This window comes from Mus musculus, chromosome 3, assembly GCF_000001635.26.
Source record: "Mus musculus strain C57BL/6J chromosome 3, GRCm38.p6 C57BL/6J".
NCBI lineage: Eukaryota > Metazoa > Chordata > Mammalia > Rodentia > Muridae > Mus > Mus musculus.
The window spans coordinates 85,628,020-85,655,824 of NC_000069.6; the positions used below are offsets into that span (position 1 = coordinate 85,628,020).

The 27,805-nt window shown below is 46.2% G+C and overlaps 1 protein-coding gene across 7 annotated transcripts in view; it reads left to right on the top strand.

Annotated features, from left to right (window-relative positions):
- Gatb (glutamyl-tRNA(Gln) amidotransferase, subunit B) overlaps positions 1–27,605 on the top strand; it is an 81,523-nt gene extending 53,918 nt beyond the window's left edge. For 3 of the 7 annotated variants that reach the window (XM_006501329.2, XM_006501331.2, XM_011240080.2), the window contains 5 exons: positions 8,905–9,038; positions 16,951–17,029; positions 24,262–24,396; positions 25,127–25,278; positions 25,705–25,793. In XM_006501329.2, coding sequence (XP_006501392.1) covers positions 8,905–9,038; positions 16,951–17,029; positions 24,262–24,396; positions 25,127–25,258 — 480 coding nt within the window. In that variant the 3' untranslated portion in view covers positions 25,259–25,278; positions 25,705–25,793. Of the gene's footprint in view, positions 1–8,904; positions 9,039–16,950; positions 17,030–24,261; positions 24,397–25,126; positions 25,279–25,704 lie in introns of all 7 variants that reach the window. The other 4 variants (XR_375512.3, XR_003954307.1, XM_006501330.2 and 1 more) reach the window with 3 other exon arrangements.
- The last annotated feature ends 200 nt before the right edge of the window (positions 27,606–27,805 follow it).

The following is a 27,805-nucleotide window of genomic DNA, read 5'->3' on the forward strand; positions in this document are numbered from 1 at the left end:
GCACCAAGGTAAAATTAGCATTGGTTCCGTATTTACGAACCGACTCGGCAATTTCTTTAATTTGTAAGTATTCTACCGGAGCGTGGACACGCCCACCCTCGGCTCCTTCAAAGACCGGAAATGCCTGTTGTATTTTCCTTTGTTCCTCTCTGGGAATGAATGAGTCTGCGCACTGCCTCTCTGCGCACTGCCTCTCTGCGCATTGCTGACGCACTACGCAGGGTGGGGACTCCGCATAGGGCGGACCTTGAAGCCGACTGCCCTGAGGCCAATCAGCAAACTGGCCTTCGCCAGCCGCTTTTGGCTTTTTTCTTGACCAATTAGCTGGCTGGTAATGGGCTGCTTCTTCCTCCCAGTCTGTTTCCTCAGAGGAGAATTCTTCACCTGCTTCAGAGCTACTAAGAGCTGGCTCCCCGTGCCCATCCAGCGATGAGCACAGGCTCCTTTTCCTAGAGACCTCCGCTAATTGATCTTTCTTCTTTTCCCTTTTTCCTCTTTTTCTTCTAATCTCTCTCCAGGTATTCCTACCTAACCTTAACTTTTCCTCGGGTTCAAGACCCTTGGAAAGGCCTGTATACTTATTTTGTGTACCATATTTTCTCTTTGCTCCTACTCTCTCTCCCCGCTTTACTTCTGATAGCTTGTCCTGAATTTCATCTAGAATCCGCCCTATCTTAACCACTTGATAACATGTGAAAAGGAACAAAAGGGCTCCTAACACCAGAAAAAATTCAAGGCCAAATATACCTTGTAAAGCCATTTCCCACTTTACTTCTGATAGACTGTCTTGAATTTCGTTAGAAAGTTCAAGATCAGACTTACCTCGTAAAGCTGTACTCACTGGTACTCTCGTTCCCCAGCTGAAAAGTTCTGAATTCATACAGTTGAATCCTTCTTAACAGTCTGCTTTACGGGAACCTTTATTACCGCGACCCGCAGTTCTGGTTCTGGAATGAGGGATCTTCCTTGCGCCAGTCCCGAGTTTTTTTTTTTTCTCGTCCCGGAATTCGGCACCAATTGTTATTAGACGCGTTCTCACGACCGGCCAGGAAGAACACCACAGACCAGAATCTTCTGCGGCAAGGCTTTATTGCTTACATCTTCAGGAGCCAGAGTGCAAGAAGCAAGAGAGAGCGAGAAGCAAGAGAGAGAGAAAACGAAACCCCGTCCCTCTTAAGGAGCATTCTCCTTCGCCTCGGACGTGTCACTCCCTGATTGGCTGCAGCCCATCGGCCGAGTTGACGTCACGGGGAAGGCAGAGCACAAGTAGTCATAAGATACCCTTGGCACATGCGCAGATTATTTGTTTACCACTTAGAACACAGCTGTCAGCGCCATCTTGTAACGGCGAATGTGGGCGCGGCTCCCAACAGGAAAGCAGAGATTCTGGTAGCAGAGCAAGACCTGTGGGTGCTGGGAGAACTGTTAGGGTTGTTAGAGTTGCTGGTTTTCATGGGAACATTGCTTCCCAGTGTCTCACTTCAATCAGGGAACACAAACGGTAGCCATTTGCCTACCATATGCATCGTATTTAAAGGCAGCTTGCTTACGCTGTGCTGCCATGCCAGGTAGAGATAGTGTTGTCTAGGTAATGACTGCTCTTGACTGCCTTTGCTTCACTAATGGAGGAAATTGAGCTTTTACTTTTGCTAAAACTTAATGCTTTATACAGTCCATGGTTGTTTTAGGAAGCTCAATCAGAAAGTACGTTCATTGAAGCTTTTAGCCACTCTTGTTGGTTTCGAAGATGCCAGACTGTCCTATAAATAAACATACAATGTTGCCTACTGCATTTTCTGAAAATCAGTCAACTGTAATGAAAAGTGAACAGCCCAAGACATGCCGATTTTCCAAGTGGAAAAATTAAAGCAGTACCGTGAGCTGTCTTCTGCATCTTCATTTATTTTGTTTCTTAAACTTTCTGCTGGAGGTGCATGGGCCCCTTGGTCTGAGTCATTGAGACTAGCTCCTCCTACCTAGGGTAGTTGGTAGGGCTTGTGGGGTTGCCTGAGGCCCTGTGTTGTGGAGCCTGGCTTACAGAGCAGGATATGCTGTGAGCTCTGGTGCAACTGGCTGAGGACGTGAGCAACAGACGAAAGATGACTCATGGCTGCGGTAGAGGAGTGGCAGGTGCAGCAGGTCTAGGTCAGGTTGTGAGGGCTGCTGTGTCTGCCTTGTCCTGTCCCAGTGCACAGGCTTCACTGTGGCCTCTTACTCTTCATGCCTTGTGTAGTCCCACCCAGCTAAAACTCTCACATCTAACATAGGCAGTCAGAGCTCCCCACTTCCCAGCTGGAAGAGAAGAAGGTGACTCACACCCCAAAGATGGTACTAGACAGCAGAATCTTCCTTGAATCTAAAAAGATTCCAAAGAGAATTAAGTGGACTTCTGGAGTATGCTTCCAGGGAAAGGAGAGTTGATATTAGGCAACATCCAAACATGGCTCACTGACAGCATGCTAAGCAGAAGTTTATAAAAATCCAGCCTGGTCCCCATGAATCTGTAGGAAAGCATGGTATCACCCCCACCTACCCTCTAGTCAGTAACCCGCGCTACCCTTTGTGTGAGTCAGCCTCCAGCCTTGTCACCTCATGGGGACAGCTTCATTTTCTCCATGGAAAGTAATAATCCTTTGATTCTGACACCATAGAAAAGGTTAAGGCGTCTCCCAAGGACAAAGGAACAGAAGGTATTGCTGGTTGTTAATGAACTGGTTTTGAAGCTTTTGCTTTAGGTTTCTTGTAAGTTAGAAAGAACCTGGTTTTGCTTTGTGGATGAATTACATAAAACAGTCCCCATGCCAAATTTCTCTATGTCCTCCAAATAATACCTTTTGCTATCATATCTGAAACTATATTGACTGGTTTTAGCCTCTTCAGGCTCTCATGGTGCAAAATTGTCATCTTTTAACTACTGCTGAAGAAACATCCATTCGGTCAACATTGTAGTGTGCCATATTCCAGCTCCACGCAATTCTTCATTTTATAAACTGCATCTGGGATTGCCAGCTTAAGAGTGCTTTGCAATTACTCCATGCTCTGGGAAAAAAATTTTCTTGTAAAGTAGAACAGAAAAGATAGATCTTCTAACTCTACTGCAAAAATATAGCTTCATTCCTCGTAGACGGAACCTCCAGGACCTCCTAGAGAGGATGTTCTGGGCTCCAGGGCATTTGGCCCCATGTGTTTACTGGTTGAAGAGAAAGTATTGGGAGTGGGGAAGTCCCATCCCAGTTGAGGGACCCTGAGAGGCCTGTGTCTCCATCTCATTCTCACACTTGATTTCCTGTTTGTGGAATAATACATTGGGGACATACAAAAGATTTTATTTCAGGGTTCAGACAAGCAAAGCTTGGCTCCATGTGCATCCATACTGCTCTCTACTGCCTTTATGCTCCACAGCACCTTTACGGTGCTGCGCAGAGCTCCTGCTGAGTGACCCAGGTTCTCTTGGTTGGACTAGTTGGAATGTGTCTGTTGCCAGAGCTGATTTCTTAGCAGCTTGCTTTGTGGGCTCCATTCTTGCAGCTGCAGCTCCTGCTGCCATTCTGCTGCCTATGTTTATTACCTTAATTATTTATATTTGATGATTCAATAGATATGTTTGTTCCCAACTAATTTTCTGGAAATTCTCTCCCAGAAAAAATATATTTTCAAGAACCAAAGTAAGTTTTACATTGGTTTAAAGGCACTCTGCAAAGAGCCTATGTTCAGATTAGAATATGTGTGCTTCGGGTTGTGCTGGGGACACAGCATGAGTGACATTGTTGAGTTTTGCTCAGATTTTAGAAGCTCTCAGCCTGTGGGAGCAACACTGGGTAAGAATGGTGAGGACTAGGAGAGAAGGCAGGGTGACGGTTGTCTGTGCCTAGCAAGGTCTGAAGGTCACACCAGGGCTCACAGTGCTGATTTGGCGCTTCCAATAGGCCCTTATGCATTCAGCTGAGCAGTGTTCAGGGTTCTCCAGCTTTCTTCTGTCTTCCCAGGTGAGGCCTATGTCCCAGGCCAGCCTCACACTGCCAGATCACTTGGTTTCCCACTCACAGGGCTTTTACCAAAGATTGTCACTCCAGAGACAAGCACACTCACATCATAGACCTGAGGCACCTACTGGAATGGACTGCACATTCCAGTCCCTCATTTTGTTATACGATGTCTACTTTCTGGCCTAAAAGCATTGCTAGTATAGCCTATTTTACTTCATATCCACCCTGGACTCTAGCATTTTTCTTATTCTCAAGGCCATGATTTACAAAGTTGTTTGATTTGAGTTTTGTTTTTCTCACTTTATAAGAATGACCAGAGCCACTGGTATAATGAAGGCATAACACAGTCTCTGTGATTATATAGGTGATGGGCCCTTAAACATCTGCACAGATGTTCAGAGCTGTGCTCCTCACACCCTTGTCACCAGAGGCCCAAAATCTACTTTGAACTCCATAGAGTGCCACATAGTGACATGTTAGATCCTTACATAGTTGAAGAAACCATTGCTGTTCATGTATGATGGGTGTGGGGCCTTCTGAGTAGTCATCTTATCACATCAGATATGAGCCGCACAGTTAGGTATAAAACTGCCACCTGACTTACCTGCAGTAGAGTGCAGTATTTGAGTATACTTCATATACACACTAATGAAAGAGAACAGGGCTCTCATCTTACCAGGGGGAACCCAAACATAGTGCAGCGTCAGAGCCTTCATGAACACATCATTTCTCTAGTTGAGGGGAAGAGGTGTTGCTGAAGAGAAGCACATGGAGTTTCTGGCCATCCATTGTCCTCTAGAGACCAGGGTAGCATGGGTGGTGGGTGTGCCACTGTCTTTCTTCCTGACCTGAGGATAGATGTATCATGTCACAGGGCCTGGGAATACTTTAGCAAAGACAGATAGTAAACTTGCTACTTTTTTTGTCTAGTTTCTAAGGTGACTGATAGGGGTAATCTGTGACATCTTTAATATGTCAGGAACTTGTGAACAGCTGGCAGACACAAAATAATAGAAGTCCTGGTAACATCTCTTCTGTGGACGAGGCTCACATTGTGCCTCATTTTCAGTCCCCAGAAAGGCAGCAGATGGGCTTACTTCTTCACAGACAGTGTCCCAGAGGTGGAGAGCTCAGCTGCAGACCGCTGCTGCTCTCTGGGTAACCTCTAGCCCTCACCTGCAGAAGCCCTGATCATGGGCTCATGGGTCTAAGTTAGCCGGAAGTATGAGCCTGAGGGTACCTGCATTATTGTCATTAGAAGTGGCAGCCATATGCAGCTACCCACAGGACCTACTGCTGTTGTCTATATCAAACAGGTACAATAGTTGTATCTTGCCTAATCTATATTCTCAAGGTTGAGTTACAGTTTAACTATGGTGGGTGTAGCAAATGGGAAATTCCAGAAATAAAACAATTTATAGCCGGGCGTGGTGGCACACGCCTTTAATCCCCAGCACTCGGGAGGCAGAGGCAGGCGGATTTCTAAGTTTGAGGCCAGCCTGGTCTACAAAGTGAGTTCCAGGACAGCCAGGGCTATACAGAGAAACCCTGTCTTGAAAAATCCTACAGGTTTCCGTACATATGCATACCCATGATGCATAATTTATAAATTAGACACAGTAATACTAACAACAATAAAACAGAAAAAATAGAAGGATTTAGCAGCCTCTGAGCGTTCAGACATCCCTGCTAGTCTTGGAATCTGATCGTGGTGAGCTGCAGCACAGATACCATATTTAGTAAATACTCTTGAGAGCCCTCGACCAGCCTTGAATTACTAATCCAAGGTCCCCAAAAGTGGCCAAGGGCACTCCCTGTCACTTGAGCAGCTGCTCGGCTAGTGTCTCCAAGGCTTGTCCTGAGTACCACCAGACAGCTGTCTGTATCAGGTCTCATTCTACCAATAAGTACAGCCCAGCCTTGGTTTTGGACCAGAGTCAGGATCACAGGATATGTGACTTAGAACAAGACATAAAGTTGAGAAATCTGCCTTCATCCTGTTTCATCTGGATGGTCTTCCAGCATTTCATCATCTCTAAAGGTAGACTACAAGAAACAGTTTATAAACATATTGCTTCCAGGGCTCAGTGCAGGGTGAACTGATGCTTCTCCCAGAGCAAACAGTGTGGGCAAGGTTACTCCTCCATTTTCCTCTCAGCAGCATTGGTTAGTTGGCCAGTCCATTAGTAATTGAGGGTTCCTATGTAGTGTGTCTAAGCAGCTGACCCAGTGTTGGCTCTGTGTATAGTTGAATGCTTTGAGAAATGAGATTTAAAAGAGGCAAAGATGCTTTGCAGTTGAAGATTGCCTGATAGCATGCATAGGGCAGGGTTTGTGGCCCTTGCTGCTTTAGACATCTCTGAAGCTACACTTGGAGTCATGTCAGCCATGAGGTTTGACCTGCTGCATGGCTGAATTTTGGATAGACAGGGGCCTGTTGTTTGGGGGAAGATGTTAAAGGCCTAAAGGAGTGGCCTTGCTGCACCACTCTCAATAGGGTTTTTATTTAAGAGAATTACCAGTCCACTGTTTTCCTCACAAAGCCAGATGGCTGGGCTGCCATATTCATCAGAGATTTCAGAGATCTGTTCCAGGCTTATTACTGTGTGCCAACTTCGTGGATCTAAGAAAACTGTCAAGAAGCAGCAGGTGTGTGTGTGTGTGTGTGTGTGTGTGTGTGTGTGTGTGTGTGTGTGTGCGCGAGCGCGCGTGTGTGTTCTCTCCTTAGAAAGTGGACACCTGCTTTAAAGGGCAGAGCAGGCAGTCCCTGTGCAGCTCTAATTGATCAGTCATTCTTTAGGCGGTGGCAGCTGCAGCAGCCTCAGCCCCTTGCAGCCTCACTCCCTGTAGCTCACTCTGTTGCCATTGCTAGTTTCACATCATCTTTAAATTTTGCACTGAAACCTGTATCCCCCAGTGAAGTAGAGTTCCAGCTCAGAGAGGCTTCATCACAGCACTGGCATGTGAAGACAAACAGAAATCTGACTCGCAGGGTTATCCATCCAATAATAAAACCACCCAAGGGTAAAAGAGAAGTTATCCATCACATCCCAGCCACTCAGCCAAGCTGTCAGGCTTTAGTGCAGTTTTTCTAGGTGGATTTTGGAAAACTTTCCTTGCAAAACAAGGTTGTTGCAAGGAAAACCTTGCAAAAGGTCCTGACAGCTCATCCTACCAGTGGGCTAACCTGTCTGAGTGAGAACAGGAAGGACTCTGCCTGCCCAGGGTGAGCCACATAGCCCTTCCTCCCCTCCCCAGTGACTCGTGAACCAGTGGAGAAGTTTGAAGACTTTCCAGAAGTTAAGCAACACATCTTCGAGTTACCTGGGTTGCCTTTATCTATAGTCAAGTTTGGGCTGCTGAGGTGGCCTTTGCCCTAGTTTAGCATGAGCAGAATAATAGTGGTGGCTCAAAAGGAGATGCAAGCAATGATTGTGGGATTATTCAGTAGGCTTGTCACCAGAGAATTCATCAGTTAAAGGCCGTGTAGATGCTTTTTATTGTGGAATGTCTACTGTAGCAGCTGTGTGCAGATGTACGTATTAAACTTCAACAGTAGCTAAAGTTTGAGTGCACTTTGTTAGTATGTCTCACTTTTTAGTATCTTGGTTTTCTAGAATGGTCATTTGCTTAATGAAGAATTCTACAGGGAAAGGGTTATGAGTTTAGCTGAAGAGTAAACATAAGAATATTTCAAGAATAATATTGTATAATTTGAATTCCAGTGGGTAAGAAAAATATGCTGCTTAAAAGTATGCATCTGGAGACTAGAGGGATGACTCAGTGGTGGGAAGTACATTCTGCTCCTGCAGAAGACCTGAGGTCACTGCCTACAACCGACATTGGCACATACGTGTACATACTGCAGTGTGTGTGTGTGTGTGTGTACATATGTAATTAAACATACCATCTGATTTTGGAGGTTTAAGTCTCTACTACAAATAGGACATGTTTTTATTTTTCTTACAGAAGTATTAGGGCTAGCTTAATCACTGTGAGTTGATGAGTAGCATACAACTTGATGAGTGTCTTAGCTGCTCTCATGCATAATTGTGGCAGTACCTAGTACTTCAAGGTGAGCATGGTACAACAGAGGACGAGCGTTCACATGTGATTTATAGTGGGCACTTGGTGACAAGAGACCCCAATGCCATACACTGGCTCTTACCAAGAGTCTTCTGTGGCTAGAACCTACATGTCTGTACTTACCAGAGTGAATGCAAGGAGCATGCCCTTACTCATACTGCAGTCCAGAGTGGGGCAAGCAGGAAAGCCCGGAGAAAAGTCTCCTCATTGGACCAAGCTGGTGAATATCTTGTGGAGCATGAGAAGAGGGGAGGCCACCACTCCAAGCTTAGCTCAGAAGTCAGAGGCTTCCTCTACCCACTGTGGAGCTAGTCTCCCTGGGTCACACATGTACATCTTCTTGCTTGGTTTGGAACAGTCTAGCATCATTGCCTATCTCTCAGGACGTGATGAATACAGGTGGCTTTGTTCCATCTGTCACCTCCTTTGGTAGTGGTCACCAGGGCATCTAGAAGGGGACAGGATAGAAGAGAGAAAGGTCATCAAAGTCAAGCCATGTAAGTCTACTTCACTACCCTGAGGGACAGCAAGTTCAGAAAAGAGTAGATGTCACTATCCTCCTGTCCATGATGGTAGGCACTCTAAAATATAGGTATACTCCCTTTAAAATATGCTTGTATGAATTCTGAGTGGCAGTAGAAGGGTCTTTATGTTTGCTGAAGTAAACAGACTGCTCTGGTGACAGCTCAGTGTTTCAGAAGGAAGCGTAGATGTCCTGTAGCAGCAGAAGGCAGTGGTTTCCAACTGCCTTCCAAATTCGGGTCTTTAAATTTAGGGAGGAGTGTAGGTGCATACATATGCACAGACACATATATACTTTTTTTTTTAACAGAATGAAGTTGGCCTACTGGAGTTCTTCCAGAATGTGATAAAAGAAACTAGGACAGAGCCAAAAAAGGTGACTAACTGGGTCCTGAACACTTTTCTGTGCTATTTAAAGCAACAGAATCTTGCAGTCAGTGAGAGGTGAGTGAGGTCTGGGGGTTTCTTTCTTTCTGTATCATGAACTCTGTCCAGAGGCAATTGAAATAGGACAGGGTAAATTTTTTACTCTGCCTGTTCTCCCTCAGGGTCCCCTAACAAGATGACAAACAATCCCCTTTGAGTTCCACATTCTAAAAATAGTGTCCAACCCATCTGGAAATCCACTGTGCTCAGATCCCTGATAGTACGCTGTGTCTGCACACTGTGCCAGGGCTTAGTAGCTTGAGGATGAACAAGACAAGGAATTGGCTCCCTTGTGGCTTTTACAGACCCATAAGACAGCCACTCTTCTCAGTCTGACCCTGGTGTGCTAGAGGCATGCACATGGCACTGTGAAGCACAAATCTGGTGTCCGTGTGGGACGCAGGGAAGTCACTCTAGGCTTCCCTTAGGACATGATTCAAGATGCAAGACCAAAGGACTTTGGGTTGCTGAGGAAATGGGAGTGTGGGTTATAAACATCTCCAAGTGCCATGATCAGACAAGCAGCCAGCCATGTGAGCTCCAAAAACCCAAAGGCCCCGGCAGGCTGAGGTGGGCAGGTGACAGGCTGGAAGATTTTCAGGCCAAACTGGATCACAGGTCCACTCCAATTCATACTGGAGGATTGTGGCATGTATTAATAGCTTGGGCACTTAAAACAAAGTATCCCGAAGGAGTTCCTTATTTTCCACAGTTCTACAGGCTGAGAAGAACAGCAATCAGGGCTGACCTGTTAACTTGCTGGACCTCAGATGGCTATCAGCATGCCCTATCATCACATGATGGGGTGTTGGGGAGAGAGAGAATATTTTCTGGTATCTTCTTAGAAGGTTCCTAATCCCATTGTGGAGCCCACCCTCATGACTTCATCTAACCGCAGTCACTCGATGAAGATTCTTCCTTCTCATGACATCACATCAGATGGTTACAGCTTCACACTGGCGTGTATTGTCAGCGTGGGTCCAATTCAGTCCTTGGCAAAGTAAGAGAGCAGTCAGCTTGTCTAGTAGGAGGAATCTCAGTAGGGAGAGACTGCAGATGAGCAGTGCCCTTGAAAGGCCTGTGCCTAGATGACAGTGGCCTGGCTAAAATGAGATATACCAAAGAAGGGAAGTGTTCTCTCACACACACAGGGCTTCTCCATTCCTCACTTGGGCACCAAGGTGAGATAATGGCTGTCTTTTGAGGTCTGGCAGGAGCCGAAAGAACAGTGAAGGCAGGGTTTAGGGAGGATGCTCTGGGTTGAGCTGCTGGTAAGACTGACACCAAGTGGGGTGTGCAGCCGTCACAGCACATGGATCCACAGCTGACCAGAATGCCTAGGGGTGTCCATTGAGAGTTCCCACTTATTCCATCTGCACACTTGTTAGGGCTCAGCCTTGTAGTAACCAGGGAAGAACAGCCCACAGGACAGGCCCAGGCATGTCTCTGAAAGAAGCCAGTCACAACAGTGAAGCAGCAAAGAGTGGGTCAGAGAGGAAAAGACAGCACCTGACTCGCTGAGGACAAGCTGGGTTTCTAAGGCATTCACGGGGTAAAGTTGTTCCTGACCTAGAACACTCATGGAAATGTTGAGGTGAGACCTGGAGTCACATGGTGCTGTGGAGTTGATGGTGCATGTGGCAGTCTGTGAATGTAGCGAAGAGTCCTTGAGAAGACACTAGCCTGGGCTGGCTGAGGATGGATCCTGTGTCACTCTCAGAAGCAGGACAAAGAAGGGGATAGACAAACTGCTGAGGAGTAGAAGGACTACCAGGTATCCCAGAATTCGAAGGAAAGAGTGAGGGACTGGGGAGATAGATAGCTCATGTGGTACAAACATGGGGACATGAGTTTGGATGCTCAGCTCCCATGTGAAAGAAGCTGGGTACAGTGGCCATGGCTGTAATCCAGAGATGAGGAAGGAGAAATAGCAGGATCTCTGAGCCCCATAGTCTAGCCAGTCACTGAACCCTGTGTCTCAGAGAGACTTTGTCTTAAAAAATAAGCTGTAGAGCTTTGGAGGAAAAGACCTAGCATGGACCTTTGGCTAGTCCGTGCACATCTGCACGTGTATATATGTACCTATGCCTTAGTTTATTGCCTAGACACCAGGATAGACACCAGGACCAAGGCAACTTACAAAAGAAAGCATTCAATCGAGGCTTGCCTACAGTTTCAGAGGGCAAGTCCATGATCGTCATGGTGGGAAGCAGGGCAGAAGGCAGGCATGGTGCTGGAGCAGAAGCCAAGAGCTCACGTCCGATCTGCAAGGCAGAGAATGAGAGAGAGACAGAGAGACAGAGAGACAGAGAAAGAAAAATATGAACCTGTAAAAGAACTTATCCTCCAAGCTACCAAAACCTAAAAACATGCACACACCTGAATGAGCAACAGGCTTAAATATGGAGTGGGTGAGAGGGTTTCATTGTGGCAGCTAGGACGATGGCAAGGCCCTGTTAAGGTCTCCATGGAAGGGGAGGCTAGGCCAGTGGGTATGGCATTGCCTTGGCACATCCCATTGCTGTGTCAAACACTAGGCACTGTGGCCTGAACTCCCACAGCAGCCTTTGCCTTTCTTTCTCTCACCCATTTCCCCCAGGTGTAAACTTGCCCTTCAAAAACTCCACACCTTACACTTGAGCCAGTAAGAGCCCAGAGTCAGGGGAAGGACAGGAGAAAATGTGTGGTCAGGGGCAAGTGTCTAGAAGTCTGCTTGCTGACTAGACTCACCTGCCCACAGTCCTTTTACCACCCTGAAGACATTCTTGTTGACTTAACTGGACTGTGTGATAATCAATGGATATGTGGCATAAATAAGAAAAAAGGGAAGAAAGGAAGGATGGAAGATAGACAGACAGACAGACAAAAAGGCTGCTTAGGAAACCTTCAATTCACAGACCAACACCAAGACACTGAGTCGAGAGTCGACATCCTTTGCTTTTTCTGCTCTCATCCATTTCCCTCATGTGTAACTCTGCCCTTCAGAAACTACAGTCTACAATGAAGTACTGTGGCTGGTGAGGGAGCATGGGAGCCATTTGGGAGGGTGTGGAGGTGACACACCTGTATCTCAGCCTTGAAGACTGTAAAGGGTTTCCTTGAGGGGAGGCCTGAGAGACAACTGTGGGGATGGAAATGAACTTGTTTGCACACTGGGCTCACTGGGTCACCAGTGCGGTGGAGGGAGGGCAACTCACTCTAGCCAGGAGATCCAAAGAGGGCTCCCAAAAGACAGGGGATAGCATTTCCAGAAGTAGAAATCTCTGGTCTTTGAAGTCACAGTCACCTTGTTGGTAGTTGTAATTTGCAGCGCTCCTGAAGTTTTGTCATGTAGGGGAACCTCTTTGGTATCTCAGATTCAGCTCTTCCAATGAGCAGCTAGGGCAGCTGAGCCCGAAGAGATCAGATGACCTCCCTCAGGTGGTACAGCAAACAAGACCCTACTCTATTCATTGTCTTTATGCTGGTTAGTGAACCCTGACTCTCCACTCAGTGTCTTGGTGCTGGTCTGTGAATTGGAGGTTTCCTGAGCAGCAGCCTTTTTGTCTTCCTTCCTTCTTCCTTTCCTTCCTTCCTTCCTTCCTTCCTTCCTTCCTTCCTTCCTTCCTTCCTTCCCTTCTTCCTCCTCTCCCTTCCCTCCCTTCCTTCCCTTCCTCTTTCCCTCCCTCCCTCCCTTCCTTCCCTTCCTCCTAGCCTGCCTTCCTTCCTTCCTTCTTTCCTTCCTTCCTTCCTTCCTTCCTTCCTTCCTTCCTTCCTTTGTTTCCTATTTATGTCACATATACCTTGATTATCACACGGCCTGATTATGTCAACAAGAATGTCTTTAGGGTGGTTTAAGGACTGTGGGCAGGGGAGTCTAGTCAGCAAGCAGATCTCTAGACACTTGCCCCTGATCACACAATTTCTCCTGTCCTTCCCCTGACTCTGGGCTCTTACTGGCCCAAGTGTAAGGTGCTTACTGGATCCTTAGTAGGCTCTCAGAACAGCCTTTTTAACAGCTTCTGACATTGTTAAGGGAGTTAGCTTATTTAGTGAATGTGGACCTCCTGGTGTTTCTTCAGAAGGTTCCTAAGCATAAGCATATAGTGAACTCAAGTTATTCCATTCCAAAAAAAAGTATACTTGGTCATTCTAAATTACATAAAGAGGAAGCTAGGGACCACACAGTGCAAAGGACTTTTAGTCAGATGAGTGCCTTATTACGTTTCTGTTAATACAGACTAGGGACCATCTAAAGCAAAAAGGACTATTTTTGCTCATAGTTCTGATACAAGGTTGAGTGCCTGTATCTGTTGATGAAAGGGCTTGCTGGCAGAATCCTAATGGTACATCGGACTTTATCACTTGGTGAGACATAAGGAACATGAGGGAGACCAAGCTGGCTTTTTTAGATACCCACCCTCAAAGTAATCCAGTAAATTATCTATGAGGGAAGAGTCCTAATGACCTGAAGATTCCTTGGTCACTCTTTTAATACCTCATAGCGATTGCATATCAGCATGAACTTCAGTGGGAACAAACCCTATTCACACAGTAGCCACAGATTGTGCCAGTCTAACCACAGAGCTAACTATAATGAATGAACTGCTGTAGCCACTAAGACCAGTGTTCCTGAGAAGGGCCTGGGTAGCAAAGCTAACTGCAGCCCCACATGACTCTGGGCAGCACTAACCACCCCCAATCTTTTTTTAAGCTTCATATGTTTTCTATGTGGCTTTTCCCAGAAGTTTGCTGTCCTTTTATAGAGCACACTGGTTTAGTGAGCTCTTGATGTCTCTGGAAGTACTCGAGTGAAGCTGGTGGAGGGAAGAGGAGCTGGGACAGCAGTGGCAGCCCGGAGCTTGCTGGGCTTGCCCTCTGCAGACTGAGGAGAGTCTGGGAGCCAAGGAATTGAGCAGTGAGCTGCCAGGGTGTGGAGGAAAGAAGCAGAACAGGATGCCAAGAACAGGGAGAACCCAAGAGGCCCCAGAGAAGGGCTGTTCTCAGGGCTGTGTGTTAGAGTTTGGGTGCATCCACAGGAAAAGCAAGGTGCCCAGCAGCTAGTGAGGGTGTGGTATTTCAGAGAAGAGCGTCTCTAGTGGGTAGGATATAATCCCAATGACATGTCCTCATAGATGGCCAATAAGTAACAATTAAATGTAGATTTATTTACTTGCAAAAGGTACTAAGCTGGTCAGGGTAAGTAGCTACAGGGTCAGTTGAGATTTTTCCCATTAGGAGCAAAATGAAAGAGGCAGGAGAAGGGGGCAAAGTACCCCAGGAAGGTGGGGAAGGTGATGGGTGCAGGGCATGCAGGAGTGATTAGATGCAGTGGGAAAGGAGGAGAGTCTCCAGAAAGCACTGCCTCTCGGCTGATGTTCTTAGGAAAGAGCTAAGGGCATGCCTGAGAAGGAAACCCTGAAGAAGAGTTTTTAGGACCCAGAGAATAAGAGAACAAAGGATCAGTGAACAGCCCAGGCCCCTGGAGACCCCAGCCCAAGCATCTTTTCCCAGAGGCCTTTTGAGTCCTGCTTTAGCAGAAGAGGAGGGGAATATGGTGGCTAGGATAGTGTAGGATTGAGAAGGGCCGCCATTCCATGGGGGAATAGTGTCAGTATCTGCTGTTGGCATCCATGCTGGAGCTGGAGCTGGAATCCTAAAAGAGCTGGAAGGGACTGGATGAACTGGGTGACTTGAAGATCCCATTCTCCTCTTCCCTGGATCCCCTGCCCTCAGAACGATGGCAGGAGTACGGGAAGCTTAGCCTTGAGATGTCAGGCTTTTCTTTCATGGAGATACATTCGCTGTCTAGAATCCCAAGATTATCTGACAGCAGCAAATTAGTAGGCTGTGCTGCTGCCACCACTGAGCCCAAATTCTGATGGTTTATTTATTTAACTGATGAGGGGTGTCTCTCAGGATCAATGTGACAGGTACTGATCTTTGTCATGGGCTCACAAGTTTAGCCCTGGCATAGCTGCAATTTGCAGTCAGCTTTCCATATCTGGGGTTCAACCAACTGCAGATTAAAAATATCTTTGAAAAATTACATCAGTAATGAACATGTGCAGACTATTTTTTAATCAGTATTTCCTAAACAACACAATGTAACAAGTGTTTACATCCATGCCATATTAGGTAGGCAATCAAGAAATTATTCCAAGCATAGAGAAGGGTGTGCATATGTTCTAGATGAAGATTATGTAGCCGTATACAAAGGCTATGAGTATCTACTGACTTTAGTATCCATGGGATAGTGTGTTCTGGCTACCAGACCCTCAGATACCAAGGTGCCAGCTATGTATGTAATGTTTCGGTTGTCTCAGTTTGTGAGAAGTCCTGAGACACAGGAATTATTGGCCTGTTGAGTATCATGCATTGTGAGAACAAAAATGTGACGGAGAAATCTCATCTGCCATTAGTTCAGTCCAAACCTGTTTGAAGAAATTTATAACTAAGCAAAACAATTGAGGTCATGTGATGATTTCTATAAGACAAAGTACATTCTTAGGTGATCTTATATTCTTTCTCTGTCCCATTCTACCCTTCATAGTATCATGGTATGAATTTTTGTGCATGCTCCAAATTCATATATTGTGATCCTTGGCAATAGTCTTGGGTGTTGGTAATTGAGTCATGAATGTGGAACCTAAGAAATAAGATTAATACTTTTATACAAGAGTTCTGGACAAGCTAGCTTACCCTTTAATTCATTTGAGGACACATCAAGAAGCTTTCAGGAACAAGGAGTCAGGGACTCACTAAATACAGGCTCTGTAGTACCTTACCTCCAATTTCTAGCCTTGAGAACTGTGAGGAATAATGTTTCTATGTATAAACCACTCACCTATGGTATTCTGTTTCAGCAGTTCAAATGAACCTCAGTGCTTATAATGGGTTCTCTACATGGTCTACATTATAAGATAAATGTGATGTATTTTTTGGATTGTAGAGTATCCAAGCAACCTACATTGTGAAACCAACTCATTCTTGTTACCAATGAAGATGGGAGGTTAGAAAAGACTATTGTTTACTTTGCTGCCTTCCGCCTCTCTGCCTTTTAGACTTTAATCAGGACAGTTCATAAACCTTTTGAGTACAAATTTAGTAACCCTAGATAATCTACAAACCTCATTTCCACTTGGAATTACATCTTATCCATATTTTGGAATAAATAGTAGTTTAAGGGGGATAGACTTCCTTAGACTGAGCAAACCCTAATAAGGTACTTGGATTAGAGCGTATTGAGCTTGAGCATTACTGGTTTGGAGTTCATGGGAATTGGCACTGGAGATACCTGTAGTGGTGTTTCCCCCCAACTTCCTGTGTCATATCACCTTGCATAGTCACATAATAACACAAGTGAGGAGAGTGTGAGTCTCTAGGCCCATCCATATCCAGAAAGCCATGATGAGTCTGCTGACCCACAAGGCCAATGCATATAGAAGGCCTGTGAGGGACAGGTGTAAGTCTGCTGGACATGGTCCCCTTATGGAAAGTTATGTACAATGAAAAGGAATTTGTTTGCATAAAAACATTCAGGAAAGTGGTTTTGTTGGCTGTTTCATTTGAAGTAATTTTTGGGCTGATCTTTCAGTCAAAAATATTTAATTACTGGATTATATTTTCCCCTTTTTCTTTGTGGTTCATGAATTTTGCAGTCACCTCCTTCTTTGAACTAATTGCACTGAGCACTTGTTTATTGCTGGAACTGCTGCCAAACAGCTGTTATTGTTGGGTGGCAAAACAAAGAAGTTTTAAAATCACACCAGTCTAAAAACTCATTATCCTAAAATAAAAAAAAATTAAGGTCCCATTAGCCAATTATTTTTGTCCTTGGGCTTGGCTGATTATTTAAGTATGCAGGAGTGAGAGTGTAGATTCTGGCAGCCAGTGGACACCTCAATGATGTAAGATGTTGACTTTCTCTTTCTTTTCTGGGGGATGCTAGTCCTGTCACACCCTCTGCACTTGCTGAGCTCCTCAACCTGCTGGACAGGAAAGCAATTTCTTCATCGGCAGCTAAGCAGGTATGTGCACATCCCAGAGGTTCCTATGTCTCCCCAGTCCCAGTTCCCATTTCCTGTAAGACCCAAATGGCATCACTAAGTGCATTTCATGACCCAAGTGTTACGTGCCCGGGAGTTTGAATGCTAGAGGACTTTGTCTGGCAAAGGTAGAGAGCCAGCAACTGCTGCACGGGGATTCAGCATGGGGATTTTGCTTCTGGTTTTAGCTTATTGAGAAAGCTATTGTCTGCCTTTGCCCTGAGTGTCCACCCTAAATGTTGCTGACCATGCAGCTTTCCTGTGTCCTGGCCAGGCAGCCACAGATTGGCCCCAAGTCTTCCTGCTCCTCTCCTGTCTATCTTCACAGCCAGCTCCAAGGCTACCTTTGTTTCTGTCGAAGACCTGTCCTCGGTCAGAGATGATATATTTTACATGCACATCTAGGTGTGGGGATACAGGAAAAGGAGCATCATAGACAGTGGCTACCTCCCTAACCATCCCCACTAGCAAGGCTACGTGGGTGAGAGAGTCCTAGAATTCAGAAACTACAGATGAGTACCCAGGAAGACAAAGAACACCTAGCGGCCGCCTCATCTTAACTTCAGAGACTGCACAGCTGTCAGTGCTTCAGCCAGAATCCTAATGTTATTTTAATGGCGCCTTTTGCATTTAATATTTATACACTCTGACAGCAGTGGCAGGGTACAAAGTGCGGCTTTGGGGAAGCGGCTGCTTTTGGTTAATTATGAGATACCACTGAGTACACTCCAAGCTCTCTACTGTGAAGCTAGAGATGGGACTGGAGAAGTTCTGTGAGCTGCCTCTGGTGAGGCTGTCAGCTACAGGGACCCAGCACTTAGGAAGGGCTTTGGCTTGTGTAGATGTCAGAGGATTACAAATGTTTATGACAGTGCTCAGCACTTGTGGAAAGAGTAGATGGCTCGAGGGCAGAAAAACTATATATACATGTAAAAGCAGATGAATCGTGGCATTTGAAATGAAAGAAGCAAAAGCCTTCCCCTTGTCCTTCCTACCCACCCTGCCCCACAAAAAATAACCTGATTGCACCAAACAAGATAGTTCCAGTGGAGGGAAACAGAGAGGCTGGAAGGTGCTGACAGCCAGCTCCAGCTGCACAGAGACGTGTTTGATTTTATCAACTTCCAGCATGTCTAACGGAGCGGGGTGAATCCTGACTTCTGTGCGGCCATGAAATGAAAGTGAGAAGCTGATCTGCGAAGTGTTGACTGTGCGCTGCTGGGGACCTTAAGGACCAGGGCCTCAGGAGTTTGTCTTGGGTTTTCTATGCTTAGATTTCTGTTTGTAAGAAAATCATTTCTTTTTCTGAGCAGAATAAGTATTGTGTTAATTGATTATAAAGGATTTGACAGCCATTTATGTGATACAAGCCTGTAATGCCAGTACTCAGACCAAGGTAGAGAGAGTCCAAATCAGCCTGAACTACAGGTCATAGCCAGGCTGGGCTAAAAAGACCCTGTTTGCAGCTGACAGACAAAAACCTTCAGCAATACATTAAATATAGGTCCTCCTCAAATACTGCCCTGAAAAAGCATTGTCATTGCTATTGAACAGACATCATTCTGGGACTCTACCCATGTTTCTGTTCAAGGGATGAACAAAGGAGGGAGGTGGGGCCAGAGGCAGCCAGACATAAGCTCAGAGAGACGGAAACATCAAGAGAGAAGAGGCAATGCTGGAACTTAACTGTCATTACATGTATAGTTGGTGATGTTTTTACTACCAAGTATTTTTCAATATGTTAATTGACCATTTTTCAAAACAATCTCTAATCATTTGCATTTCTATGGTGTCTATGGTATCTGTGGTAATGTCCCCTTTCTCATGGTGGTTTTCTCTGTGTGTTTTCTGAGATGGTCTTTCTGTGTAGCTCAGGATGTCAACAGACTTGCTATCCTGCTGTCTCAGCCTTAGGGAGCTGGGATTCACAGCTGTATGCCACCCACATGGCTTTTGACTTTTGTATATTTTCCTGTAATTGGGTGTCATAACATTGGGTACATACTGATTTATATTTTTTGATGAAATGATCCCTTAATGATTATGTTATGACCTTTCCTGTCCCATCTTAGGATTTTGTTTAATTTGTTTGCTTAAAATACCATGCAAATACCATATCCTTTTGTTTTCAGTGTCTGTATGATCTTCATTTGTGAAGTGAGTTTCATGTTATCGGCATTTTGTTGGGTCTTAGGGTTTTGTTTTGTTTTTTAACTTATTCAGCCAATCTGTGTTTGTTTGTTTTTCAAGGCAGGGTTTCTCTGTGTACCCTTGGCTGTCCTGGAACTCAGGCTGTAAATCTGGCTGTCCTCAAACTCACAGAGATCTGCCTGCCTCTGCTTCCTGAGTGCTGGAAGTAACGATACATGCTACCACCTGGCTGAGTCTGTATAATTTGATTGGAGAATTTAGCTCACTTGCATTCAGGGTTACTGAATGTATGGACTATTGAGAAGTATAGATTTATGTCTTCCATTCTGCTGACTTTCTTGCAAATGAATATTCTTTATTTTTCCACTTCTTCATCTTTATGTTTGTTCGTTGTATTGATAGTTTGATTCTTACATATTTCCCATCTTTTCTAGCTACTCAGCTAATGATAGCCTATGATGTGCCTGTCTTTCACTTCCTGACACCTAGTTTCCTCAAGCATCTCTCATAGGGATTGTTGGTTTTCCCTCGTCCTGCGGGGGCCTGTATTTGTCCTTCACACGGAAGGACAGCTGTGCTAAGCATAATAATCTTATTTAGATTTCTCGTTTTTAAGGACTTGGCACTTTCCATTCTGCTTCCTCCTCGTCTATAAGGCTTCTAGTGAGGAATCTGCTGTAGTTCTAACGGGGCTGCTTTTAACTCAGGACTTTCTCGGTCCTGAGTGCTTGACAACTTGATCATAATCCTGTGGTGGAGATAATTTCTCATTATGTCTGTTGAGGACTATGGCCTCCTGTACATGGCTTCCTGTGGCCTCCTGCCGCTGCTTCTCTTGGTGTGCTCCCAGCCTTTGCTTCCCTCCTCAGATCTGCCAATCACACAGACTGTTTGTTTTCAGGGATTACTTGATGTTAGATAACCACTCGGGGGCTCATTCCTGCAGACAGCTAACCCTCCTCTCGGCAGTCTTTAATTGCCTGTAGCTTCTGTCTAGGGTAGGCACCGGTACGACTTCGCCATCCCAGTAGCTTGTCTTGGTGTTGTGACTGTTACGGTCTTGTTCATGCAGCCGTACGCTGGAGTTGTATGGGAGACGTTCCCCTGTCATTTCTAGGAGAGCCAGTCTCACAACCCTTTATGGTCTTCTGCAGTGTTCCCTGAGCCCTGGCCTTGGGGGAGTTGTAGATGTGTCAGTAGGGGCTGAACATCCCAAAGTAGTTGTGCTTTAATCTTGATCAGCTGTGGTTTTCTGTAGTGGTTTCTGTCTGCTCCAGAGAGACGATTCTTTGATGAGGGTTGAAAGCTGCCCTTATCTGTAGGAATATGTATTTAGAATGCAGTTAGGAATTACACTGGCTTAGTTAAGTGCCAGCAGTAGGTTCTCCTCTGATTTCTCACTGTGTACACCATATTATCCTCACACTTACAGAGATCCTCCTGCCTCTGCCTCCTCAGTGCTAGCTTTACAGGCATCACCACCACACATGATTCTTATTGCAGTCATGCTCCTGAATGTATGGTCATAGCTCACTGGGTCGAGATAGCTTTCTCTAATTACTACTTGGGTTAAATGTCTTTTTGCATCTTATTTTTATAACTTTTAAATAAAAAGAAAGATGTGTTATAATTAACTTGTATGCATTAACAGAGGAGTCCAACAATACCTTAGGTTTTAGAAAGTGTGTGGCAGAAAAAAAATACTCTTGTTGATGATTGTCATTGCTCTGACAGAGCAGGAAGAGGTGGCACGTATGGTTAGAGGACCAGGAGGTGCATGGCTGACTGCTAATAAAGATGTGCAGAGCTTCATCCTGTCCCGAGAATGTACTGAGTCCCACAGACTCCCTCCTCTGTGTTATACTTTGTTATTAATTCTTTCTCTACCTGCCTCTTGCTGACATTGTTGCCAATTAGTTCTGTCCTTTTCCCCTGTCACTGCCTCATCCTCCTGGGTATCCCAGAAGGGCCTTTGAGGCTTATGGCTTTAGTCCTTCAGCACCCTGGAGCTAGAGCGGTAAGAGGTGTTCGCCATGAAGCAGTCCTATTTTTCAGAAATAGAAACCTGAAGATTGTGTGCTGTGGTGCACAGCCTCCTGGACACTGTAGACAAAAGCACCCTGCGGTCCTCCTCCTGGAGCCAGGCATGTATATAGAAGTGGCAGGTGGCAGTCCTGTCACCTCTCCTCATAAGAACACGGCCAACTGGGGCACATCAGACTCCAGAGCCATCAGCTTCACAGCTAACCTGCATTTAATCCTCAGTGTCCCAGGCTACATCCCCACTGCTGGCCAGGCAGCTTGGGGGAAATGATGCTGGGTGTGTGGCATCCTTATGACTGTCTAGATGGAAGTGGGTGGTCCCATGCTCCTGAGCATTGCCCACTTAAGTCTTCAGTGGGACCAGGCAGGTGGGAGTCTGAAAAAAATGAAAGCCACATTTACCACAGTCCTTGTGCCATTTAAACAAACTTCCTCTGTGTGGTCTGGAGTGAGTCTTAGAGAAAACACCAGGAGCTTTTGAAATGTAGGAATGTTACAGTGTACCATGCACTGATACTGTGTCACATGACTGAAGTCTCTCTAGGTGCTTTTATTCTCTGCACACCTCATCCTGCCCTGCCCGATCAGGGGCTATGTTGAGTTTGTCTCTTCCTACAAGAACAGCCTCTTGAATAGTTAGTTGCCTTTGACTAAGAGGGTTGTCCCTTCTCTGTAGGAACATGGCTTCTTACCTGACATTTCCCTATCCTGACTCAAAAGCCCAGGGTGAGCAACAACAGGTGAGGGAGGGGCCTGTGTGTTTCCTTGTATAGTTGGGCAGCAGTTAAGGAGAGTATAGATTCAGTTCCCAGGGACACAGGCTATCACTGCCCCATTTGTGGTTCCTAGCTTGTGTCTGTGTCACTATGTTGCACATCACTGAATGAAGTGATGCCACGGACCGGGCCTAGTCAGCCCCTCTCAATCCGTGGGAATCAGGGGTTCCAGCAGATGGGCATAGAGTCAGCGGGAATTGACAGACAGACATAGACATGAGAGTGTGCTGGATCTGAGTGTAATGTGTCAAATTGAGCATCAAACTTTTTATACAGAAGAAAATAGGGAAGTTAGGTGACACACCAGCAAGGTACAATGAGGGTATGGGATGCTTACATAAAACAGGGGAATGCAAACACGGAAAGACAGGCAGGAATCAGCTGGGATAAAATTCAATGTTAACAACTGGGAATCAAAAGCAGCTCCATCTAAGGTCCACTTAATCTTAGAAGTCAGGGTTCCTGTTCTAGTCTATTGAATAGTCCACCTTCCCCCTAGGCCATTGTAAATACTTGTGTATGGGTGTAACTCAGCTATCTATAGTTCTAAGTATCTACTCTGGTTCCTCCTTAGATCACAAACTTCCTTCCTCCTAGATAATGGTAAATTCCTGTGCAGGGCAGTCACTTAGCTATGCATGCCCAGGGTCAGCCCAAGGACTGCCTAGGACTGGTGAAGAATCTAACTTAGCTATATATCAAAAAGAGGCCCTTATAATAAAGCAATATTAAGGGAAAGCACACAGATCCATTTACCAACTAAAGCAAGGACATTGGACTAAGTTTCTGTGAACTTTTCTCCTCGGGACAGCGCCCAGGTTTTTGGGGCCTGTCGCACTTGTCACTACTGGAGTGGATGTAGCAAAGTGACTGCACTGCCAGTCCTTCTCCAGAGCTGCAGTCTCGACATTTAGAAGTGCCTATGCTAGAGAGCCCTACTTTTCATCCAGGTGATGTGTGGGCCCAGTACCCACCAGTATTTGACCTTAGGCCCCAGGCAAGGAAAGACTCCTTTGTCAGCCTGTTCAGGGTCCCCTGGGCCTAAGAAGTGGTTCCCTGGCCCAGAAGTGACACAGTGACCCCAGGATGGTTGTGAGGAGCCCGGAGGAGTGCCTCTCTATGTTTGCTAAACAGCTCTGCCTCCTTACCTGGAAGTAGCTGCCCTACAAGTTCTCTGTGACAAGATCCTGTGAGTAATGGCCCCAGGCTGTTCTGAGATGAGCTTGAGGACTGTCTTTTCTGATTTTGATGTTGGAACTAGGAATTTTAAGGGGTTTGTGCAGATGACCCTGAAGGATGGGGGTTAACTTCACCAGGTTATGATAAATAGAACTGATAAACATTAGCTTTTTTATTAAAATAAGCAAATACTTCTGTAATAGGAAGGTCTGGACACACACATATCTGTTGTCCTCTACCTTAGGTTTTAAGGCAAGGACCCCACAGAATCTGCAGCTTTCTAGCTTGACTACCTGGTCAGCAACCTGAAGGGATCCTCCTGTCCCCAACTGCCCAGTGATGGGACCAACTCAGGTTCTCATAATTGCAGAACAAGCTCTGTACTCCTGTGGACTTAGCTAAGCAAAATAAAACAGGGATAGGGCAGAAGCCCCTCAGACTTGCCTGTGAGCAGCAGCTCAAGATAGCCCACACTGAAAGCCTCTCTGGGCTCTGTCATTGACAGATAATTATTTTAGTCAGATTGGGCTCAGCTCTCCCAATAGGACATGAGGAAGAGAGGCCAGAGCCTGTGAGCTGTGATTTGGTTTTGGTTGTTTTCTATTTCATATCTTTATTATGGGGTTACTTTGCTGCCTCCCTCAGCCCTGCTTCTTAGCAGGCTGCTCTGGGCTGTGTGTTCAGTGGCTCCCTCCTGCTGCTGATGTGGCCTATCCTTTATAAAACATCACTTCCATTAATTAGTTCAGTGTACTCAAGCTAGATCCATTGCCAGCCCTCTGTGAGGAGGACAGGTTGCCTGGCTTGAGTCAGCAAGCAGGGACACACCTGGCGACTTGAGTCCTTGTCCTCTACATGAGAGGAGCCAGCTAACCCCAGGAGGAGGTGTTCCCAGTCCTTGGGGAAGGTTATGGGAGAGATGGTGGCTTCTCCCTGGGCCAGGCCATGCATCTGGGTGCTAATTGGGCCTGCAGCTCCCTTCCCTGTCCTCCACATCACCACAGAGGCACAAGGAGGTGGCAGAAGCATCAGGTCTTCACACTCCTCTCTCCCTCTCTTCTGCAGGTGTTTGAGGAGCTGTGGAAGGGGGAGGGGAAGACAGCAGCACAGATCGTGTCAGAACAGCAGCTGGAGCTGATGCAGGATCAAGAGGCCCTGGAAAAGCTCTGCCAGACCACCATAGATGGACACCCCCAAGTGGTGACTATCTGCAATAGGAGCAAGTCCTTTGTGTGCAACAGGAGTGAGGGCCAGCTTGACATCTGTCCACAGACCCTTCCCAGCCCTATCAACCCCTACTTGTGCGTCAGTGGTTAAATGTCCAGGACATTGACCACCGACATGAGACGCGCAGCTTCATGGTCCTGTGAGGACAGTACTTCACTAGTGCCTGCTCTCTATGGAGTCAGTTTAAAGGGGGGGGGCAGCCAAGTATCCAAGCTCAAGTTTGACTTGAGGGTCTGTTGCTCTCCCAGAGTTGCCATTTACATTCTTTGTGGCCACCTCTCCTTCAGCTATGAGGAAGGAAAGGACCAGAAATGCTTCAGTTTTATAGCTTTTGAGAGGAGGGAAAATGCAGAGAGGAAAATGATCTGTAAATTACAGAGAAAATCCTTTGACAGAAACATGGCTGAAAACCAAGTCATTTTGTGTTCTTAGCAAAGCACAAGATAGAAAAGCCATGCCAAGTTGCAGGGCTCCCTTCCTCCCAACCCACCCCAGGTCTAATCATATTGTCTAGAGAGATGTTTTTCAGTGGGGAAAAATTGCTAGTATCTCTTTGAGAACAGTACACACCCACCCATCAGTGTGCGGGGACACTGAGGCTCTGTGAAGAGCCCTTGATGAGGAAAATGAGCCCACAGCATCCCAGCAGTTCCCATCTTCCTGTCTCATCTGCCCTGACTGATAAGAGCACACTTGGTTTCAGAGTCCTGCGGCACTCAAACACACTCACTGCCAATCAGGGCACTTGCAGAGGGAGGCCAGCACCGGGTTATCTGATGTTGTTCAGCCCCTCCTGCCTGCCTTTACCACCCGCTACCTGCTCAGCCCTCACTGAGTGAGCTGCCATCCTAAAAGGTTGGTTTTCTAAGGAGCAGTTCTAGTTGGCAGCAGCAAGGTTGTCTGCCAAACAGCACTGGAGAATTTAAGAGGCTCCCCTGCCTGATTTGATGGGATGTTTGGAATCACAGAGATGATCCCCTGGGACTGCTTTGTGGCTCCAGAGGAGTGTTCTGGTTCCCACATACCAGTGTTGCCAGCTGTCAGTGTCACTTGTGACCCATCACTGTCCCCTTGCTCATTTTAATCAGAAGGCAGAGAAGCCAAATCCCCTTTGACAGGAACCTAGAAAGCTCTCAGAAGTTAACCCCCTCCTCTCTCCCCTCATTTTACAGCTTTCATGAAGGGAAGAAAGAACCTGAATTTAATTTGCAGTCAGTGGAAACCTTGAGGATTCTTGGTCGGAGTCTCTTCATTTTCACCTCCTCACTTCTGTCTTTACAGGTGATGGATGTGAAGAAAAGAAACCCCAAAGCTATAAATAAGCTGATTGGGTTGGTGCGGAAGGCAAGCCACAGCAGGGCAGACCCGGCTCTGATAAAGAAAATATTGGAGAGGAAGCTGTCATTGTGAGATGTGTGGGGTCCCTCTGCCGGATGGAGGACAGTGTGGCTCTGAGAAGAGGGGCCTGTGAGGGCTGGAACTCATGTGCTGTACAAGTTGTATCTCTTAGTCCCTAGCCAAGCTACACTTCCTAGGAGGCCAGGAGGCAATAGTTTACACCTGTGTGTGTCCTATGAGACCCCATGACCTGAGAGGCAGCCATCACGGAAGACCAGCAGCCAGAGTGTCAGCCTCACTGTCTGGAAATGGCCCCATGATGGTGGCAGCAGTGACTAAAGAAATTGTAAGTCTACACAGAATAAAGTTCACGTCCCCACCTCAGATGCCGTGGGTGCTTTGTAGAGCCAAGCAGTGCTCCCCATCCTAAAGGCCGACAGACCAAGAACACGGCAGCATGAGTGGAGTGTGGTGTGTTCAGACCTAAACACGGGCTGGTGAAGATGTAAACAGAAGAACTTAACTTGGTGTTCAGGCAAGGGAGGGCAGGAGGGTGCTGGCACTCACCTGCTGAGTGGAGGCACTGTCGCCTGCTCGGCTCCCAGTGAATTAAGGTGACACACAAGTTCTCAGATAAATTTAATGAATAAAATATATACTGAAATAGCACATAAAAATTAACTTCCACGTAAGAGATTGTATAGTTTACATCCTTCCCACACACAATGCTTAGGCAGAGAGAGGGAGGGAGGGAGGGAGAGAGAGGAAAGAGAGAGAGAGAGGGAGAGGGAGAGAGAGAGAGAGAGAGAGTGTTTTACCTGGAAAGAATAAGATCATGCTGTTATACATCAGAATGCTCACCTTTAGCTCTCTTGTGGTACAGCTGCTACATCCTCAGTCCTAGGTGGTGTGTCCCCTTGTTTCTTACATGTCTGGTACCTCACACCAACCTCACTCTTTATGACTAGTTCTGAGAATGTTTTTTAGAAGTGTTTGTCAAACTGACAGAGAAGGGGAACTCTCGGAGGCCCTCATCTTAGACCAGACTCTCAGGCCTGGTAAGAACATTGCTGGGCACCATCATTCCAGGGCAACTGAAGAATGAGAAGAAAGTGGACACACCCGTCACCAGAAGATGGCACCCAGCGTTGCTAAGCAACTTCACCCAGCCAAAAGCTGAGGCTGTGTGGACATCAGTTCTATGGTCTGTTTCAGACAAGCAGGAGGAGGTAACTTTAGGATGTCATCTCTCTCAGGAAGCCACAGACCATGTGTTGCCCTGATGAAACAGGCTGTTCAAGTGTTTGATTAGCCTCCCTACAGGAGAGAAAGGCGGGACCTGCTGCTCTACAAGCCTGAACTCCAGTGGCCAGAGGTGCTCAGATCCTAATCTGACCAGACCTTTATCTCAAAGAACAGTAAGGTTCAGTCTTATAACCTCCATTTTTACCAAAAAGAAAATGGTTCATCTGGCTTGGTCATCAAGCCTTGCAGAAAGCACTTACAAAGCTAACACCCTGGGCTACCTCAGTGGGTGGTGAAATGGGCAGCTCAGTGGAAGCCATTTCCAAAACCTACTTTATCAGTTGGAAAACACACATGGACTGAGTATTCCCAGAGGAGACGCCATCAGCACGCAGTCCTTGCGAGGCTCCTTCCTCCCAGCTAGCTCTGACAGCTGCCTCATTCTCTTGGTCATCTTGAAACCCTAAGGCAAGCTTTGAGCTCATAACCACAGCTACTAGGGAAATAGCCAAACCCATGAACTGCATGACTAGATACATTTGAAAGATGTGTTTATATAACATTTTAAAAGATGCATAAAATATAGCTCTGCTGGTGCATGGGTGCAGTGAAAGAGGACTTTCCATCTTGCATGATCACGAGTGTGTTCTGGTTTGTTTGTTTGTTACGGAAAGTCTCATTAGAATGTATGAGTTGGCACCATATGAGTGGCTGAAGCCACTGCCATCTGTCAATGGAATCCACACACCTGTAGCCAGATAGGTTACTTGGAAGCCATGGCTGGTAGCAAAAAGTGCTA